Genomic DNA, 21,120 nt, shown 5'->3' with positions numbered 1-21,120 from the left:
AAATAATATAGTAAAATGAAATTTTTTTGATAAATATTTTAAAATTGGATCTTAATAAAAATTGTGTATTATTATTTACTGCAAATTGTGCAATGCATCTTTTCGAAAAATTTAGATTTTGGTTCAAAATTATATAGTTCTAAATCTAAAAGTAATATGCATGAATTTATCATTTTGGTACCTTTAGATATTTAAATTATTGTTTATGAATGCATTATTAATAGAGAAGTTGGAAATACGAAGATAGTTTAATTAAATAATGATAGCAAGATAAAGTAATAATTTTTTTTTAGAAAAAAATTTAATTAAGAATAATAAATTTAAATAAAAATAAAAATTATTAAAATGAATTTTTTTATAAATATTTTATAATTGGATCTTAATAAAAAGTTGTGTATTATTATTTACTGTAAATTGTGCAATTCATCTTCACGAAAATTAATATGCATGAACTTATCATTTTGGTTCAATATTTTGGTACTTTTAGATATTTAAAACCTTGAAAACAGGAAGTGAGTTTAATAAATAATGATAGCAAAATAAAGTAATAATATTTTTTTAGAAACAAATTAATTAAGAATAAAAATTTAAAATAAAAATAAAAATTAATAAAATAAAAATGTTTGGTAAATATTTTATAATTGGATCTTAATAAAAATTGTGTATTATGAGTTGAATAGATTTAAAAATTATACTTTCAAGGAGTCAAACATGTATTTTTAATATTTAATAGAGGTATTTGATGAAAAAAATAAAAATATTTGCCCAATCGCATGAGATGTGTGCGCAACAATCACTGATATTAAGGAACGCGTGTGATAATTTTATAAAAAATCATGATTAAAAATGCCTATTAAAATTTCAAAAAAAATATATATTTTCAATATTTCACATTATATTTGGTGCAAATAAAAAAAAAAAAAATTCCAATCCGCGTCCTTGCTGCTGAGTTTTGGAGAGTCAAATCATGCAAGCAGCGGGATTCTAAATTTTGACATGAACGGTCAAGATTCAACGGTGCTTGGTACTGATTCTGTACTCACTGTTTACCAGGAGCCAGTCGCATTAAAATCACACAATGATCGTCCGGCCATTCCGCCAGCAGCTAGCGCGTGTTCTGGGTTCAGATTCTCTTACATTTTTTGTCCTTTGCTTTCTCTTGGTCTCGTGATTTCTCCGATTGAGAGAGAGGAAGAATGGGTCGGAAAAGGATGGCCGAAACAACTTCAAACGAGGTACAAAATTTTGGTGGCCGGAAAAGGATGGCCTTTTTCTTGTTTCGTTCGAGTTTTTTTTTTTTTTTGGGTTATATTTTGATGTGTTGTTCCCTGGAATTTTATGTTCTTGAAGACAGAAAAACAAGATTCGTGTTTCATTAATATGATGGTCGGGAAAGAAAGGAGGGCGGGCTTGATTTCTTGAACTTGGGAAGCTTAGGTGGATGGAGTTGAGTGAGGGTGACGGGTTTAAAACATGAATTTGTAAACTTACTGTGTTAGGAGAAGTATGCAAGTTTATATGTTTAGATCAGATAAGGGAAAGTATGCCATTTTTGGGAATGCCCACTACATTTTCAAGAATTCAGGTTTCTGTTTTTCTTTGGATTCTCTTTGATTTTTTTTTTTTTTTATCACACTACCTCTTTTGTGTTATTCTTCAGCACAAGTAGAAGATTGGCTTGATTATGATATAACATTGTCACTCACGCCTTCTATTGTATGTTCAACATTCTTCGTGCCTCTTTGTTAACTAGACCGTCTCTATGTCACAAGCCACAACACTCTCTCATTGTATGGTGAATAGTGAGGAATAAACTGTGCTACAATATGAACTAGAATTTGAGCAAGACTGCCCCCATTTTTGTTGGATAGGGAAAAACCGCCAATGATTTTTCAGAGACAACAGTTGCAATTTTGGGAAAGTACTCTCATTCTAGCAGTGCAAACCCTTCCGAAGCTGTTAAAGCTGTTAATGCTGGTAATGACGGGCATTCGACGTCGAATGGCATATCAGCCAAGAAGGGCAAAACACAGGCTATGGATGTGGTGGTCAGAAGATCTTGCCGTATTATGAGTTCAGTCCCACGAGCTGAGAGGCTGCAAATGAAACCTACTTTGGGGCATATAAATATTTTTGAGAGTCAAGCGGAAGAAATACCCATTGTTCGGCAAGTAAATACTGGGCCTGTTTTAAACAAAAGAGTCGTGGTTGAAGAAATACCTCATGCCCAACCAGTTGTGACCGCGCCAATCTTAAACCAAAAAGCTATGGAGGAAGAAATACCCCATGTTCCGAGGGGGGTTGGTACCATGTCGATTGTGAATGACAAAAGTTTGGTAGATAAATTTGAATTTCTGATTAAAGTATTTGGTGAATATGTGTCTAAGGTATCTTATAAAATGTTTGTGCTTTTACAATCTTGAGTTGTGGACCTTTGTTGACGAGTTTTTCGCTTCAACAGACTGATAAACAGGTGGACAAGGCATCGAATGAGGACTCATCTACTCACTTGAACTACAAAAGCCTATACGTCGACTCGCAGAAGAAGGTTTGTTGTGTTTCCTATGGCTTTCTTTGCGAAATAATTCTTGAATCTTTTCTGGAGTGTCATCTCTACTTTTGTAGGTTGAGGGCTTGATGGAAGAAAATTTTCATATATCCCAAAAGTTGGAATTTGCACTTGGAAAAATTGAAGCGGTAACTAGGACTTTTCTGTTGAAAATTTCTTTGACCCATTTTTAATTTATCATGAAAAGTTTGCCTTTCAACTGCCAAAGCAATTTGATGCTTTATCATCTGCTTGTTCGCTACTGATTTTCGAATGTCAAGTATTGGGTGAAAAAGCTCTAATCTCTTTCTATAACATGTTTTATCTAAATGGATTATTAATGGATCGGGTCCTTTGATTCAGTATGAGAAGATGATGGGTGTTATGTGTGCCTCAAAGGAAGTAGTTTTATTCCCAACTTCATCACCTCTTAAGAAGCATGCTCCAGTTGCTGTTGTTGGTCATGAGACACCATCTCCAAAGCCAAAGAAGCCAAAGAAGGAGCCAAAGAAGCCAAAGAAGGAACCCAAGAAGCCTTTGCGCACTTACAAAAAGAAAAATGCAGTCTCTTTTTATTGATGCCAGTTCTGCTAATGGCCCAGCTAAGTGACTGACCTGACCAAGTTTCTCTTGATTGTGTGGCTTGTTCACTATCTTCAAAACAAATTCTATAAACCGTCTTGCTTGTAAATAATGGGATTTGCTTTTCTAGTATGTCTGGATAATTTTCTGGTATGTCATGTGTTCCAGTTTTAGTATGAATGTGCTAAAATTAAATCATCTGGATGATTATTTGTTGACACGTATATGAGAGGAAACACTATGCCTGAAGATCGACTTTTTTTCTTTAAGAGACGAGCAAAGGCTGATGCATCAAGGTTTAGCTTCTTTATTGTAGAGCACAGAAGAATTGAACGCTTACAATTCTCAAAAGCACCAGTTAGAGTACAAGTGAAATGCACTAATGTTCATCATCGTAGCATTCATTCAGTGACTTGGAGTATCCCATGGATTCTGCATCTGGGGTTTTTGGAGGTGTATTTTGACATCTGTCAGCATCAGTTTCAGCGGGGGATGAAAAATCTAGGCACATGCCTCTGCACAAGTTCTCATAAGATGCAGAGAGATCTTGTGAGGTTAGCTGATGGTACTCCACTAGCTGATGGAGGCATTGGTTCTCTCTTGTCAAGTTAGCGTTTTCGTTTGCTAAACGGGATTTCTCTGCTAGAAGCGCCTCCAGCTGAAGTCTTACCTGTAAAATTTCCAAGTGAAATGGTGGGCACTGTTAGTATTTAAATTACACAAAAAATGTGCAAGTTAAAGCTGAAAGGTAAATGATGGTTACACTACCAAATCATCTTCATCTGGACGGATCTCTTTGGTGAATCCATTCCGAAGTTTTCTGTTTTCTTCCTCTAGTAGAGCACATCTCTCTTGCATGAAGCTTAAATCTGATTTGATGGTCCTTAATTCTCTCGCCATGGCAGAAGCTTTGGTCGCCATTGAAATTGCCATCTTTGACGATGTGAAAAATGCATAAAATCAATACATGGTGTGTTATCATCGCAGAAGGCGCTAATCAAAAGCAAAAAAAGTGCATACATTTTTGGCTTTCTTGATTTTCTCCAGTTCTTTTGGGCTATCTCCTTTTTCTTTATAATAACAACCATAAGAATCTTCCCCAGAAGCATCTTGAGATTCCTTCAATTTCCTCTTCAATCCCCTTTGTTCTTCGTCTTCTTCTTTACTAATTTTGTCCTCAGATAAATTTTCTTCAGATTTAGCCTTTTCGATGGTGGCATGAACTATTTCGGTCAATGTGGGTGGCCTAGCTAGATCTCTAGCTCCCTGAAATCACAAAAAACAAACATAAAGTCTCTGCTGCATATTGGGTTCTTAATCTTTTACCTCGTAGTTTAACGTGCAGAAGAAATTTCAAATCTGTCCTGTATTTCTTGAACATAACTAAGTAAAATTCTGATCTTTTTCAAAGTTCTTGCTGTTTTACACTCATTGTGTGTGTGTGTGTGTGAGAAGCCATTCTTGAAATTAGCTAAGTCTCGAGAGTCTCACCTGAAGAGCGTTCTCTATATTGTTAGACAGCTGAGAAAGAGTCTGCGAAACAGAGTCGAACCCTCTCAGCAAAAGCATCGAATCCTCCTTCATTCGTTTCGACCGATCAATTGCTGCGGATTTCTACAAAATCCATCCACACAACCAATAATCCATCATCAATTCACACACACACAGCTTAAAATCTGGTTCAATCACTTAAATTCTTCACGAATTCCTACCAAAACACTCGAAAATAAACAGAAATCTCACCACTTCCGTGGGCAGTGACTGCTCGGCATTCCGGTTCTCAAGCAACGTGTCGATCCTGCTGCGAAGCGTGCTCCAGAAACGCTTATCAGAGGATGGGCTGAACATCGGAGGGGACGAAGAGTGGACAATCAAGCTCGGAGAGCCCTGCAAAAATTGCACAAATTTTGTGTCAAGAAAAAGGTGGGCAACAGCAAAAACATCATTAAATACCAAGGAAAAACCTTGTTGAGGGAAGCAGGGGACTGAGATTCTACAGAAGTTGCCATTAGAGCTTCTCTGGATTTGGAGAGAGAAAGAGACAGAGGAGAGGGAAGAGAGAGTGGAGTTTGTAACGGCTATCTTCCTAGAGGCTTTGGCTTTTGAGGTTTAAATAAATTTTTAAAATATAGACTCCCGCAACGTTCTGATTCTTCAACCATTGTTTTCGCAGTACAAATTCTTGAAAAATTATCACTGAACCGTATTTTTTAAAAAAAATAATTTATGAAATGGTTTTTTTCGATTTTAAAATGAAATTTGTCTATTTTTGTTGTTGAAATGATAGAATCAAAATTTGAAATTGAAATGATAGAATATAATATATATTATGGAAAAATATTTGTTAGTAATAGATAACGAATCAGTTTGAATACAAAAACTGTAATTTAAAATACTTTTAAAAAAGCTCAACATTTTAAATGCTTTTATTTAAAACAAAAACAAAAACAATTTTGTCGTTTAGATAAATGTTAAAAAATATTTTTAGTTAAAATTTTAAATATAAATATAAATAGAAGCCAAAAAATCAAAAAATTTAGCTGTTTTAAAAAATCATTATCCTGTAATGATTCTAAAATAATAATTAACACTGAAGAAATAATTATAGAAGATTTTGATAAGTCTATAGATTTAGAAAGAGTACTTCAAATTCCTTCAATCATAGAAAATAAGTTTAATAAATTAAATGTTATAGAAAATATTTTTAAGTAAAAAAAAAATTCCTACATGATTATTTTTATGCTAAACTTAACTTAAAAAATAGGTTATGGTTTTTTGAAAAATTCCTAAATTCCAAGAAAATTATCCAAAAACAATTCTATGAATTTTTTTAATAGTAATAAAATACATAGCTTTTCTTTGATGGATTCGAAATCTATGATTCTCAAAATTCTTTAGATTTTCCCTTCTCTGAAATATAAATACTCTTACTAAAGCAACATAATGGAAAACTATTTCTGATGCTCATAAAATATAATCTAATAATTATTCTTTAAAAGGAATCAAAATAAATTTACAAAACAACTCATAGTTAATATATAAAACCCAATAAAATAGATATTAAAAATTCAGTTTTTAAACAATTTCTAATAACTAAAAATAGTTGTTAAGTTGTGAAACACAATCAATCTTGATTTTGATGATAAAAAAACTTGTTATTGTGCTTCTAACATATTTACTTTAGTGTGAAGTTGTTAACTCAAGATGGAAGCCAAAACTGAAATTTAGTCAAACTGAATTTCTGGCGTGCTTTAGTATTTTGATGATATCTTACAGCTCAGTGATGCAAATGATTAGCCGCCATAATGAATGCATAGAAGACTCAATTTGGATCATATCGTATTTCACGTCAGTTGGGCTAAAACGAATGTTATCTAGATCAAACTGACATCTCAAGACCAAAATGAACTGGACCAGTCGAACATAAAGCAGAAGCAGTTTACCTCAAGCAGTTCTGGTATATTGGCCATATATTGTAGCTCCTTTCTCCAAATGAAATGATTCAGTATGGGTTACGAATATAAGACAATGATCTACAAATCATATGTACAAGTCAAAGTCTGAATCGGAGCATAAAAAGCTGATAAACTGCATTGAAGTTTCTGATTCAGAATTGAAATTTTGCATAGAAGAAATTTATGGCACAATCTGGTATTTCGCATGTAGAGTATGCTGGATCTTCATGTTTTTCATCAAGGATTTTTTTTTTTTTTTGAAAACTACGTAATCTGTAATTTCCAATATTGCTTGGTAATAAAAGGGAGTTTTCATTTCATCTCATGGTTTATAATATCATCATTTTCCAAAGTAATTTTGGAGAGTTTAAAAAGGATCTTGTTCATGAAAATCCTTTTCTATTTGGATAATCGTTTGCCAGTTTTGTTTTTCAAAAAACTTTGATGGGGAATTTAAAGATGTTTGAGTAAGAGACAACTGAGAATTCGAACTATTTTCAGATTTTGATAGAATCTAAAAAGAATTTTTTGTAAAAACTTCTTTTAAAGAGTTTTTGCTAGAAATCACTTTTTTTTTTTTTCTTTTTTTTTTCTGAGTTTGATTTATAGCATTTTTCACTTCTGGAGTATTAAGAAGGGTTTCTAGTAATTTGAGTCTATTTTCAAGATCACCACTTATATGTGGTTTTGATTGAGCGGTATCCTTCAATTCTTTTACTTTTTTTCTTGTTTAACGATTTCATACCAAGTTCTTGTTTTTACTTGGTATGTAGAAATCTGAATAGGTTTTTTTTTTCTTTTTTGGGTGGCATTTTCTGTTTTGGAAAAATTCTCGGGTAAAAAAATATGGTAAAAAATTTGTATCTTCTTTAATAAATTCAATATCAAAATCAATTATACTTAATATTGCTAGCCATATTGAAAAAATTTGTTTTTAGGTAATGTTTTGAACATCCTTTTGCAAAACTTCTTTTGCACTTTTGCAATCTATATCACTTTGGAATTTTTTATTTAAAATATCACTTTGGAATTTTTGAATGCATAAAACAATGCTCAAAATTTCTTTTTTAATAGTAGAATAGTTTTTTTGGGTGTCATTCCAATGAGTTAATGTATATTGGACTATACTTTCTCTATTATCCTGTAGTGACCCCGAACCGAATCCACTACTAATTAGAGATTAGAGCTTAAATAAGCATGCAATTAAACATAATCAGAGAATGCTACGGAAACTAATAAAATACTAGACCGGCAGAATACAACTGGTTAAAATAAATCCAATTTATACAACCCAATCGAAATAAATGTCAATCTCAAAGTAGTACATAATCAACCTAGCTACTAGCCCTGTAGGTCTGACTGGTCACCACCTAAACCCAAGTCTTGGTAGAACACTTGCAACTGCCCCGTCGAATGGGGTATCCAGAAAACACAGAAATACTGAACGTGAGTGTTACGCCTTAAACGCATATAAATCTCGAATTATGAGATTAATGTTTTTAATGCATTAACAAGTCTTATTTCTCTATGTTTTGATGATTAACAAAACTAGGTTAAAATGTTACTAATATTTACATTGAGCTTATTACAGAGTTAAAATTTTCAAGATGAATTAAGACTAAATTCATACTCAAGATCAGAAACAAAATTCGAAGAAGTTTACTGCTACGGGATCGGAAGCTCCGATTGGAGATCGGAACCTCCGATCATGATCAGAAGCATCTTCGGAAGCTAAGGGTAGATCGGAAGCTCCGATCATGGTTCGGAAGCTCCGATCTATTTCAGGGAGTTTTATATTGTTCGGAATGAAGAACGGAAGCTACGAAGAACAGGTTCGGAAGCTCCAATCTATGATCGGAAGGTCCGATCATTTTCTAAGGAATATTATATTGTTCGGAAGCAGATCGGAGGCAACGAAGTGAAGCAGATCGGAAGCACCGAACGTGATCGAACGTTCCGATCCTGAACGGCCGCCTGATAATCTTGTTCGGAAGACTTTTGCCCGACACCACATTTATTGCGCCGATCGGAAGCTCCGAAGTGGATCGGACGTTCCGATCCAGTACATCCGCGTGTCTCAGAATTCAAATTTCGGAAGCTCCGATGCAGGGATCGGAAGTTCCGATCGATGCCAAAATTTCAGCTATAAAAGGAGGCATTCCGAGGCCATTCAATCCATCCCAACATCTTCAAGTCTCTCAATCCTCTCAAGCATTATTCAAGCCATTTGTTGAGCAATTTGTAGCCCCTTTTGAGTGTTCAAAATATATTCACATATCGAGTTGTATACGGGGTTGTAAAATCGAGGGTTGTTAGTTTGTGAGTTGGTTGCTCGGTTTTGTAAACACTTGTGTGTGAAGCCAAGTGTATTTTACGAGTGTTGAGGCTATCCTTGGAGCCCTTAAGGCCAAGAGTGTTGAGTTGTATCGGCGCGGTGATCGTGTCAAGTTGTAAGGCTATCCTTGGAGCCATCAAGGCCAAGACGTTCGAAGTGCTAGTGGATCCTTGGTTAATCGACTTAACCAAGAAGGGGAGACGTAGACGATTTATCGTCGAACTTCCATAAACATCTCTTATCCCTTTTACTGCTTTATTTACATTACGCATTTATTTACCGCACTTATTATTTGATTGCTTAAGTCTTCCGCTTGCGTACTTGCATAATCGCTTTAAATTGCTAAAGTTGCCAATAGAACCTAAATCCCCCCCCCCCCCCCATTAGGTTCTAACAAGTGGTATCAAAGCCATTTGAAAATACTTTTCAAATCCTTTTTATGGCAAACCTAGCGAGTGATTATGCTCAAGGGCAATCTACTAATCGTCCTCCTCTTTTTAATGGCATAAACTACGGGTATTGGAAAAATCGTATGTCCCTATATATCCAATCCGTAGACTATGACCTATGGAAAGTGACGGTGAAAGGTCCCTATACACCTATGAAAATAGTTGATGGGGTTGAAATTCCTAAGGGAATGGATGACTTTTCAAAAGAGGACATGAAATTAATTTCGCAAAATGCTAAAGCTATGAATATCTTGCATTGTTCCTTAGATATGAACGAGTACAACCGGATATCGATGTGCTCATCCGCTAAAGAGATATGGGACAAGCTAGAGATATGTCACGAAGGCACCAACCAAAGAGACAAAGATCGACTTACTCCAACTCAAATACGAAACATTTGAGATGGAATCCAATGAAGATGTTGACACCATGTTCCGAAGACTTACTCAAATCATCAATGAGTTAGCACAATTGGGAGAACAATATCCTACCAAGAAAGTTTGGAGGAGAGCTCTTCGTGCCCTACCAAAAGAATGTGATGCAAAGAGAACCACCATCATCGAATCCAACAAAGGGGACACTGCCGCCTATGATCTTGATCAACTACATGGGACCCTAAAAACCCATGAGTTAGAAGTGTCCACGAGAAAAGAATCAAAGAAAGAAGATGTCAAGCACAAAGGGATAGCTTTGACTACACAAGTCGAAGAAGATGACGATGATGACATGGCTATCCTCGCAAGAAAATTCAAGAAATTCATGCGAGGAAACAAATTCAAGAAAGACAAGAAACCTGAGAGAGAAGTGACCTGCAACAACTGTCAACAACAAGGTCACTACGCCAATGAATGCCCACTCAAGAAGAAAGTGGACAAAGGAAAGAAGAAAGCCCTACTAGCTACCTGGAGTGATAGCGACGACGACGACGAGGAAGCAAACCTCTGCTTCATGGCTAAGAGTGATGACATTGTCTCTGACGACGATGACGAGGTACCTACTTACGATGAACTCTTACATGCTTATAAAGATATGTTTTATATGGCTAAGGTTCTTAGAAAAGAGAATAGAAATCTTAAAAAGGAATTAGAAACTAAGGAGCATGATAATCTTAGACTTAAGGATGACCTAGATCACTTAGAAAAATCATTCGATAAATTCAATGTGAGTAGCAATAAATTGAACAACCTACTTAGCATGCAGAAATGTAGCTTTGATAAGGGAGGAATAGGCTATGGTAAGAAGTCTATAAACTTTGCTAGTCTAATAGCTAAGGCTAAGATGAGATCACCCCCTACTTGTTCTTATTGTTGCAAATCTGGTCATGTTAGACATAAATGCAGATCATTGAAATATCAATATGTTCAAAAGAGTTATATGAAATGGAGGCCTAAGAGTACTTAACAACTCATTAGTCGGCATTATGAGATCACAATCTAAGGGAGTTCAATATAGACCGGCTTAAAAATGCCTTGACTTGCGGCTGGTCTCCCTGTTGAACGTTGCTCTGTCCAAGAAAATAGGTTTTTAAAGTGGCCATATGCCCTACCTACTACTGGGAGCACTCTTAGAAAGTGGCGATGATGTTGCTATGAGAGACTGAACTCTTAGAGTTCTATTTTGTATCTCTATTTTCTAACATTGTGGACCCAAAAGAACTAAAGGGTACCAAAACAATTCTTTTCAGGGAACTAGGAAAACTGTTCTCCCTAGAATATGGTATCTAGACAGTGGATATTCTAGACATATGACGGGGAACAAGGATCTACTCCAATCAGTCAAACCTAAGGAGAAGGGAACAGTCACCTTTGGAGACAACAGCAAAGGAGTAATTGAAGGAATCGGCTCAATAGGTATATCTAAATCTTGCTTGATTGGTGATGTACTCCTAGTGAAAGGGCTTAAACATAATCTACTAAGCATAAGTCAATTGTGCGATAGAGGTTATGAAGTCAAATTCACTCCCCAACACTGCACTATATCACTCACGACTGAAAAATCCATAAATTTCAAAGGATATAGAAGTGAAAATGTTTACAATGTTTCTTTAAACAATTTATCTTTATCAAATATTAAAAGCCTTGTATCCTTGAATGTTGATGACAACATTCTTTGGCATAGACGACTAGGTCATGTTGGTCCTAGTACCATAGAAAAACTTTTTAAACTTGATTTAGTTGTTGGTATGCCAAAACTCAATTTAAAATTAGATTCTATTTGTGATGCATGTCAACTTGGAAAACATACAAGAGAATCTTTTAAAAGCAAAAATTTTATATCAACTTCTATGCCCCTTGAACTTCTTCACCTAGATCTATGTGGTCCCTCGAGGAACGCTAGCCTAGGAGGGAAGCTTTATGCATTTGTCATTGTGGATGATTTCTCACGATTCACGTGGACATTGTTTTTAGCCCACAAAAATGATGCCTTTGATTATTTTAAAACTTTTGTGAAACGTGTTGAGAATGAGAAAAATCTTTCAATAAAGCAGATCCGTAGTGACCATGGAACTGAATTTCAAAATGAGAGTTTTTCAAACTTTTGTGAAGAGAAAGGCATCGGTCATAATTTTTCTTGTCCTAGGACTCCTCAACAAAACGGGGTCGTTGAGAGGAAAAATAGGACACTTGTGGAGATTGCGAGAACCATGATATGTGAGCATTCTCTACCAAAATATTTTTGGGCTGAAGCAATGAACACTGCCTGTTACATTATCAATCGCGTATCAATAAGGCCAATTCTCAAGAAAACTCCATATGAATTATGGAGAGGGAGAAAGCCTAACATTTCTTATTTTCGAGCTTTCGGTTCCAAATTCTACATACATAATAATGGTAAGGACAACCTTGGCAAATTTGATGTCAAATCCGACAAAGGTATCTTTCTCGGATATTCTACCTCAAGTAAGGCCTTTAGAGTTTTTAATAAGCACACTTTACTTGTTGAAGAATCTATGCATGTTATTTTTGATGAATCTATGTCTACTATTGTTCGCACTAACATTGATGATGTAGAATTACTCGAAGAAGAGTTGGCTTCCTCAAGGCTAAATGATATAGATGTTTCCGTTGAGGAAACACCACTTCCAAAGGATTGGACGCTTCACAAAGATCACCCAATGGATCTTATCATCGGAAGTCCTTCGAAGGAAGTAGCCACTCGTTCTTCTCTTAATAATATTTGTAATCATCTTGCTTTTGTTTCGCATGTTGAACCTAAATTCATAGATGATGCTTTGTTAGATGATGCATGGATAATTGCGATGCAAGATGAGTTGAATGAGTTTAAACACAATGATGTTTGGATTCTTGTTCCTAGGCCGCATGATAGATCTATCATTGGCACTAAATGGGTGTTTAGGAATAAACTTGATGAGCATGACACTATCACTAGAAATAAAGCTAGGCTTGTTGCTAAAGGATATAGTCAAGAAGAAGGCATAGATTATGATGAAACTTATGCGCCTGTTGCTAGACTAGAATCCATTCGCATGCTACTTGCTTTTGCTTGCTCTAGAAATTTTAAGTTATTTCAAATGGATGTCAAAAGTGCCTTTCTTAATGGTGAATTGAAAGAAGAGGTTTATATTGAGCAACCTGATGGCTTTGTTGATCTTTCTTTGCCTGATCATGTGTTTAGACTAAACAAAGCATTGTATGGTTTGAAACAAGCTCCTCGAGCTTGGTATGATAAACTGTCTACTTTCTTGCTTTCAAATGGTTTTTTAAGAGGAAAGATCGACATTACCTTATTTACCAAGAATGTCAAAAATGATCTTTTGATTGTGCAAATCTATGTTGATGATATAATTTTTGGTTCTACTAACGAAACTCTTTGTCAAGATTTCTCCAAGCTTATGCAGGAACACTTTGAGATGAGCATGATGGGGGAACTTAACTATTTCCTCGGATTGCAAATCAAACAGTGTAAAGATGGATTCTTTGTGAACCAAAGCAAATACATTAAGGAGATTCTAAAGAAGTTTGGGATGGAGAACACCAAATCATCATCCACACCGATGAGCACATCAATCAGACTCGACAATGATGAAAATGGTAAAACTGTAGATCAATCTTCCTTTCGTAGTATGATTGGCTCCTTACTATATGCTACTGCTAGTAGACCGAACATTATGTTTAGTGTTTGCTTGTGTGCACGATTTCAATCATGTCCAAAGGAATCACATTTGTTCGCCTTAAAACGCATTTTTAAATATCTTTCAAATACTCCAAATCTCGGCTTGTGGCATTCGAAAAATTATTTCTTTGATTTAAAAGCTTATTGCGATGCCGACTTTGGTGGATATAAGGTGGACCGAAAAAGCACTAGTGGAACTTGTTTCTTTTTAGGAAACTGTTTAGTTTCTTGGTTTTCAAAGAAACAAAATTGTGTTGCGTTGTCAACGACCGAAGCCGAATATATGGCTGCTGGTAGTTGTTGTGCGCAAATTCTTTGGATGAAGCATCAATTGCTCGACTATGACATCTCTTTTTCAAAAATCCCTATTTTCTGTGACAACACTAGCGCCATTTGTCTTACAAAGAATCCGATTCAACATTCGCGCACCAAACATATTGACATTCGTCATCATTTTATTCGTGACCACATCGAACGAAATGAAGTTGAACTTAAATATGTTGACACAACTAATCAAATTGCTGATATTTTTACAAAACCACTAGATGAAAATACTTTTATTCGTTTGCGTGGTGAACTTGGCATGATTGAGTTGTAATCACTTGTAGGCATAAATTAAATTTAATGTCATATTAAGGGGGAGCTTAATATTAAATTTGAGCAAATTAATTTTGGATAATACAAATCAATTGTATTTATTCAAAATTAAGAAGCTCACATTTTTATGTGAATTATTTGCTTAAATGTTAAATAAAATAAATTTTAAAGAGTCGAAATCATGCATTCTTCCTAAGGCAGATCGGAACCACCGATCCAGACCGGAACCACCGATCCGATTCGGAACTTCCGATCTGTATCCCGCCACTTTTCATCTTGCGTGGTAAATTTTCCCTCCAAGATGCGGATCGGAACCACCGATCACGATCGGAACGTCCGATCCCCATCTGATCCGACTTTTCAAATTACTTTTCACCGCCTTATCTTTAATTACCGCCTCAGGATCGGAACGTCCGAAGCCTGTTCGGAGCTTCCGATCGACACATGGCCATACCTCAGTGGACCCCACGATCGGAACGACCGATCCAGATCGGAGCTTCCGATCGTTCCAACCCCTATAAATATCAGATCGCTCAGTCCGATTTCTTGCACCTAAATTTCTTCTCTTTTCTCTATTTCATCCGATTCCAACCTATAAAAATGCCTGTCAAACGCCGTCGCGATCAGGCGAGTTCTAATCGCCCTATTATTATCCGTGATCCTACCCAACTAGCTGTTTCTAGGCCCATTCCTGATGATTATTTGCATCGTCAGATTCATCCGGGTCGTATCTTAGATACTACCTACTTGGCCCAATCCCATCTCCTACTGTTGAACTTAATCAATGCTCAACATTGGGAATCTTTTTTTCAGCCATCTGTCCCCGACCGAATCTTTCCTCCACTGATTCACGAGTTCTATGCAAACCTTGAACTCAAATTAGGGCATGGTGATATCACCATTGCCACCATCGTTCAAGGTAGGCATATCATTTTTTCTTCTGCTGATCTGTCCTTCTGGTTTGATCTTCCCAGGAATGGACCCGGTGAATACTTTTCCCAAACTTGGCCACAAAATGATCCAAACTTTGATCGTGATCTCTTTCTTACTACTATTCTCGGTCGTCAAGCCACTGCTGCTGACGATCGAATCCATCTTAAGAGTCTTTGTCCTGATTTCCAAATCATTCAAAAACTCATCACCACATCCATAGTTCCCCGCAGTGGAGACCTCTCCACTTGCAAATATCTGGATTTGTATATTCTTTTTCATATCATCTCCTCTCGACCTTTTAACCTTCCGCGCCTTGTTATGCAGACTATGCATCACACGGCAACGACGGCTAAAAATGTTTCCTTTCCTTTTGCCCGGTTTATTAACCGGATTTTGAGTCGCTTTGATATTGATTTTGATGGGATCCCTTCTCTTGAAATCCAGTCGAGTCATATCATCAACCATCAGTCTATTATCAGGATGGATTTATCTTGGAATCCTGTGTATTCTCGATGGGTTGATGATCCTAGTCGAGCTTTTTCTAGATTTTCTCCTATTTCTGATTTTCATCGAGACTTTTCCTCTCTTCCTCACTCTATCCAAACCAAAGGTTTTCCGACTGGTCCGCCCAACACTGATATTCCATCCTATTCCAGTTTTGAGGCCTTTGCGTCTACCATTGGTGATCTTCCTTTCCAGGCTCCTGAGGTTTCTCCTACACCAATAAACCAATTTCCTAGTGACCGACTCTTCGAGACTCTTCATCGCATTGAGACGAGTATGCACACTCATTTTACCGAGTTGACTGCTAGAGTTGCCTCTCTGGAGACTCGATTTGATGACTTCGCCGCTCGCTACCCTCCTCCGCAGCATGATGATGACTCTTAGATTTTTATTTTATTTTTATTTATTTTTTTTCTTGCGTTGTATTAAAAAAAAATTATTATTGTAATGAAATTATTGCGTATTTTTTTTTAATTAATTCTATGTTTCATTACTTTTTGCTTATCACAAAGGGGGAGAATTAATGGTTAAAATATTAATTGGGATAAAATTTGTTTATCTGATAAAATTTGTTTATCCGTTAAACTCTGTTGCTTATAAAAATTGTTTATGATTATCGTATATTTTATCTCCTGTTTTTAACCAAGTTTTGTGATCATCAAAAAGGGAGAGATTGTTACACCTTAAACGCATATAAATCTCGAATTATGAGATTAATGTTTTTAATGCATTAACAAGTCTTATTTCTCTATGTTTTGATGATTAACAAAACTAGGTTAAAATGTTACTAATATTTACATTGAGCTTATTACAGAGTTAAAATTTTCAAGATAAATTAAGACTAAATTCATACTCAAGATCAGAAACAAAATTCGAAGAAGTTTACTGCTACGGGATCGGAACCTCCGATCATGATCAGAAGCATCTTCGGAAGCTAAGGGTAGATCGGAAGCTCCGATCATGGTTCGGAAGCTCCGATCTATTTCAGGGAGTTTTATATTGTTCTGAATGAAGAACGGAAGCTACAAAGAACAGGTTCGGAAGCTCCGATCTATGATCGGAAGGTCCGATCATTTTCTAAGGAATATTATATTGTTCGGAAGCAGATCGGAGGCAACGAAGTGAAGCAGATCGGAAGCACCGAACGTGATCGGACGTTCCGATCCTGAACGGCCGCCTGATAATCTTGTCCGGAAGACTTTTGCCCGACACCACATTTATTGCGCCGATCGGAAGCTCCGAAGTGGATCGGACGTTCCGATCCAGTACACCCGCGTGTCTCAGAATTCAAATTTCGGAAGCTCCGATGCAGGGATCGGAAGTTCCGATCGATGCCAAAATTTTAGCTATAAAAGGAGGCATTCCGAGGCCATTCAATCCATCCCAACATCTTCAAGTCTCTCAATCCTCTCAAGCATTATTCAAGCCATTTATTGAGCAATTTGTAGCCCCTTTTGAGTGTTCAAAATATATTCACATATCGAGTTGTATACGGGGTTGAGGGTTGTTAGTTTGTGAGTTGGTTGCTCGGTTTTGTAAACACTTGTGTGTGAAGCCAAGTATATTTTACGAGTGTTGAGGCTATCCTTGGAGCCCTTAAGGCCAAGAGTGTTGAGTTGTATCGGCGCGGTGATCGTGTCAAGTTGTAAGGCTATCCTTGGAGCCATCAAGGCCAAGACGTTCGAAGTGCTAGTGAATCCTTGGTTAATCGACTTAACCAAGAAGGGAAGACGTAGACGATTTATCGTCGAACTTCCATAAACATCTCTTATCCCTTTTACTGCTTTATTTTCATTACGCATTTATTTACCGCACTTATTATTTGATTGCTTAAGTCTTCCGCTTGTGTACTTGCATAATCACTTTAAATTGCTAAAGTTGCCAATAGAACCTAAATCCCCCCCCCCCCCCAATTAGGTTCTAACAGTGAGCGCTAACGCTCAATACATAAATACTGAGTACACATATCAAAATGATGGATGCAACTTGAAATGCACATGATCTGGATAACATGGATCATATCTGGATTATCCTACTCACTACACTGGCTCCACTAGTATGCGCACGCTGCTCCGAAGATTTAGTTGGTGCCAAACATACCACGATCTGGACAAACCCGTCCTAGGTAACCGCACATGCCGTCTGTCGGTTCAATTGGTGTCAACCGGTACCCGATTGTACAATAAAAACCCTAGGGCTAAGCGACCCTAAAACAACTGGTTATCTCAAACGAATAGCAGGCTCAACATGGTATGCAAATGCCGTATACAATTCATGAACATTGTAGCGACCCTACCCGGATCCGCTACTAATCAAAATCTAATTAAGCATGTATTTATCTTAATTAAAACATAATTAGAATTAACAGCGAAAAGATAAAGAATCTAAATAAAAATACATTCGACAAAATACAACCGACACAAAACCCATAATTAAACACTGTATAATACAACCAAATTTAACAGTGTATCAAATCCTTAACAACTAAGGAAAGCTCACTGCAACCCAGGCTCCTGGTCTCCAACATGTTGCGGTCCACTGGAGTCGCTCAACCTGAGACATGTCCTGTCGAATAGGGTGTCCAAAAAATACAAAAAATACCGGACATAAGCGACTACGCTCAATTTGAAAGCAATGATATATAAACAAATATGATGCAATAATGACTTAAAACCCAATAAAAACTCAGTTTGCTCAGGGGCGCCAATCGAATATGCAGCACAAGCTGGAGGGCGACTCCGCGAGGTACATCCACATACTCACCCTATCATCGTAGCGTTAGTTTCCGTCGTCGCGGAGTCTCCCGGTGATAGAAAAGTTAATACAGAGCTGAGCCTCCCATCACGACCCACATCTAAAGAGATGAAGTCTAGAATAATCATGCATGTGCTAAAACAGTAAAACATGACACATACAATGCAACATAGAAGTGTATATATCATGCCGGCTATCTCGATCAGTGCTTACGTACCTCAACACATGAATCTCTAATACCACAAGTTTAGATCTAAGCCTACAAGTCAATATTATTCGAGTCACTATTTCTGCTTTAAAAGTCTTAACTAAGCTAATAGATTCTCCTTAAAACTACTAGGGGCTCAAAGTTAAACATGCTTCCATCATTTTCCCTTTCTTGTCGAAGTCTCAACTCTTGGACAGAGCTCCGCTACGAATCTTGGAACGCCTCCTTATCGCCCAACCCTCGACTACTAAGGCCAAAAGCCCCTAAAAACCCTCGAGAATGGAAAGGAAAGGAAATGGAATAAGCAAGAAATGAGGCTCCTCAACCCCATATTTATAGACCTCGATCGGAAGCTTCGATTGCCTTTTCGAAAGCTCCGATCCCCGATCGGTGGCTCCAATCTCTGCATGCACGCCACGTGTAATGGATTTCCGACAAGTGTCCCTGGCTGCTGTTCGGAAGCTCCGATCACCCTTCGGAAGTTCCGATCTCTCTACCCCAGACGTTAGCCATGACATCATTAAGCTGACCTCATCTTGGACAGCTGGCCAGTGTAGTTTGAAGCGTTCGGAGCGCTCCGATCGCACTTGCTTCCAAACACTAACTTACCTTCCGAATTGTACACAGATTGGACGCTCCGATCCTAGTTCGGACCTTCCGATCCCACCGAAAGCTCAGGACCCACTTAGCTATTTCCGAGTGTTCTGGATCTATTCTTGAGCTCCTTAAAAACATTTGGAATCCATTAATCAAGTTTTACCCAATTAATCATGATTACCATGTTAATTACTCATTTTGGGTACGGGTCACTACAAACATAATATAATGCATCTCGTGACATAAAATAATGAAACATATAATCATGCAACACGTAAACATGCATACTCAGTTGATCATCTCAGTCTGTACTTACGTACCTTAATAATACTCCTAGATGCCCCGTATCTACAGTCCAACTCTGCAATGCAAAATTACCATGCATCACTTATCATGCTCTAAAAGCTTTAACTAAGCTATTAAATACTCTCTAATATTTTTAGGGATCTCGGACCATACCTGCGTCTTTCGTCAGCCCGCTGATGGCGACTGCCCCACAACTTAGGCACAACTCTGCTACTACTCAAGAGGCGATCCCGCCAACTCCTAGACCTACCTAGGTGACTAGAACACCTAAAATACCCTATTAAAGGAGAGAGGAAGAAGTTTTATTGGTGCAAGAATGAGGATCTCAGACCCTCTATTTATAGACAGAGTTGGGATGGTCCGAGCTCCCTCTTCGGATCGTCCGAACTTGCATGCGTGACACTAGCCCCTGCCAGCGCTTTGGATGGTTCGAACTGGACTTCGGATCGTCTGATCCCAATAAATACGTCATCCATGACATCATTACGATGACCTCACATGGACACTTGGCAACTCGACTTCGGATCGTCCGATCTCTACCTTCGGATGGTCCGATTCTAGCCACGTGTTCAACCAATCACATTCAACCGACCACCTGTCCTGGCTTGGGTTCAGATCGTCCGAAATCAGATCGGAGCGTCTGATATTATCAAGCTTCCGAACACAAATCTTGCTTCCGACCTTCCCTAGTTCGGATCCTCCGATACTTGGGTTCGGATCATCCGATCCACCCGAATACTAAAAATCCTTCGAGCCATTTTCGAACATCCAGAATCTAATTTTCAACTTCTTAATCCCATTAGAAGATTCTTTAATCATGTTATGATCATGATTACTCCGCTAATCATCAATTAATTAATAAATCTGGATTCGGGTCACTACATATCCTTTTTTGTTTTTAAAATACCTCCATATCCTAAATCTGAGGCAAATGATTTTTCTAAAAAAATAAAGTGTGATTAAAAAAGTTGTTTTTAAAGTGCTTTTTTTTTTTTTACTAAGCTTTTGTAACAAAACACACTTATTATAGTAATTTTTTTAAGAAAAAATAATGAGGTAGGATTAATTTTGGGGCAAAAAATTTTTAGAGTTGTTTTTGGGATATCTTAAAATAGATTGTGGATCTGGGCTGTATTTTCAAGGATTTCCTAATCCAAAACATAAGTGACACAAAGCATTTAATTTTTTAATTTTTTAAGTAAATATAAATGAGAATATGAGGAGTTTTACTTTGATATTAAAAAATTAAACTGTGGCGGCCGGGATTCGAGCCCGGGTCTCCACGGCCACAACGTGGAATTCTCACCACTAAACTACCACCACTTTTTGTGATACATTGCTATAATTAAAATTATAAATAATACAAAAGTTAATTTGAGTATTTTATTCTCGGAGAAAGTGCAGCCTTCCTTTCTCCAAAATTTCAGAATTTTTACCCTTTTTAGTTTTTACATAGCAATATTTGATTTTTAAAATTATGAGATCTGTTTTTTTCTTTTCCATCATGTCAGTCATTTGGATTTGAATCCACTCTCTGTCAGATCAATCATTTTCAAACGTAAAAGCTAGGGAAGAACACAGTTTACACAGGTGAGATAATAATATTTTTTCCACAAAAAATCATGTGAAATCATGTCAAGGTTAATATTTTTATATAGAAATTTCTTTCTGGATCTAACCTATAAAAAAAAATTTAATTTTTATGTTAAAATATTATT

At 36.8% G+C, this 21,120-nt stretch overlaps 2 protein-coding genes and 1 non-coding gene across 3 annotated transcripts; 1 reads left to right on the top strand and 2 right to left on the bottom strand.

Moving 5' to 3' along the window:
• Positions 1–984: 984 nt before the first annotated feature.
• On the top strand, positions 985–3,262 carry LOC140885062 (uncharacterized). The gene is made up of 5 exons (XM_073291976.1): positions 985–1,235; positions 1,872–2,387; positions 2,462–2,548; positions 2,626–2,697; positions 2,912–3,262. The coding sequence occupies exons 1-5, from the start codon at positions 1,197–1,199 to the stop codon at positions 3,125–3,127; spliced, it is 930 nt and encodes a 309-aa protein (XP_073148077.1). The 5' UTR covers positions 985–1,196; the 3' UTR covers positions 3,128–3,262.
• A 108-nt stretch (positions 3,263–3,370) lies between these two features.
• Positions 3,371–5,185, bottom strand: LOC140885234 (uncharacterized). The gene is made up of 6 exons (XM_073292181.1): positions 5,095–5,185; positions 4,874–5,017; positions 4,622–4,744; positions 4,151–4,396; positions 3,899–4,063; positions 3,371–3,800 (listed from the first exon to the last, which is right to left on the bottom strand). Exons 1-6 carry the CDS (start codon positions 5,137–5,139, stop codon positions 3,510–3,512), a joined length of 1,014 nt encoding a protein of 337 aa, XP_073148282.1. The 5' UTR covers positions 5,140–5,185; the 3' UTR covers positions 3,371–3,509.
• Positions 5,186–20,653: 15,468 nt separating this feature from the next.
• On the bottom strand, positions 20,654–20,725 carry TRNAH-GUG (transfer RNA histidin (anticodon GUG)). The gene has a single exon. It is a non-coding gene; the product is annotated as a tRNA-His (tRNA).
• Between the last annotated feature and the right edge of the window lie 395 nt (positions 20,726–21,120).

The sequence above is a fragment of the Henckelia pumila genome, chromosome 2 (assembly GCF_033568475.1).
Source record: "Henckelia pumila isolate YLH828 chromosome 2, ASM3356847v2, whole genome shotgun sequence".
Classification (NCBI taxonomy): domain Eukaryota; kingdom Viridiplantae; phylum Streptophyta; class Magnoliopsida; order Lamiales; family Gesneriaceae; genus Henckelia; species Henckelia pumila.
Note: the sequence above shows the minus strand (reverse complement) of the source record. Positions and strands in the feature narration are given on the sequence as shown.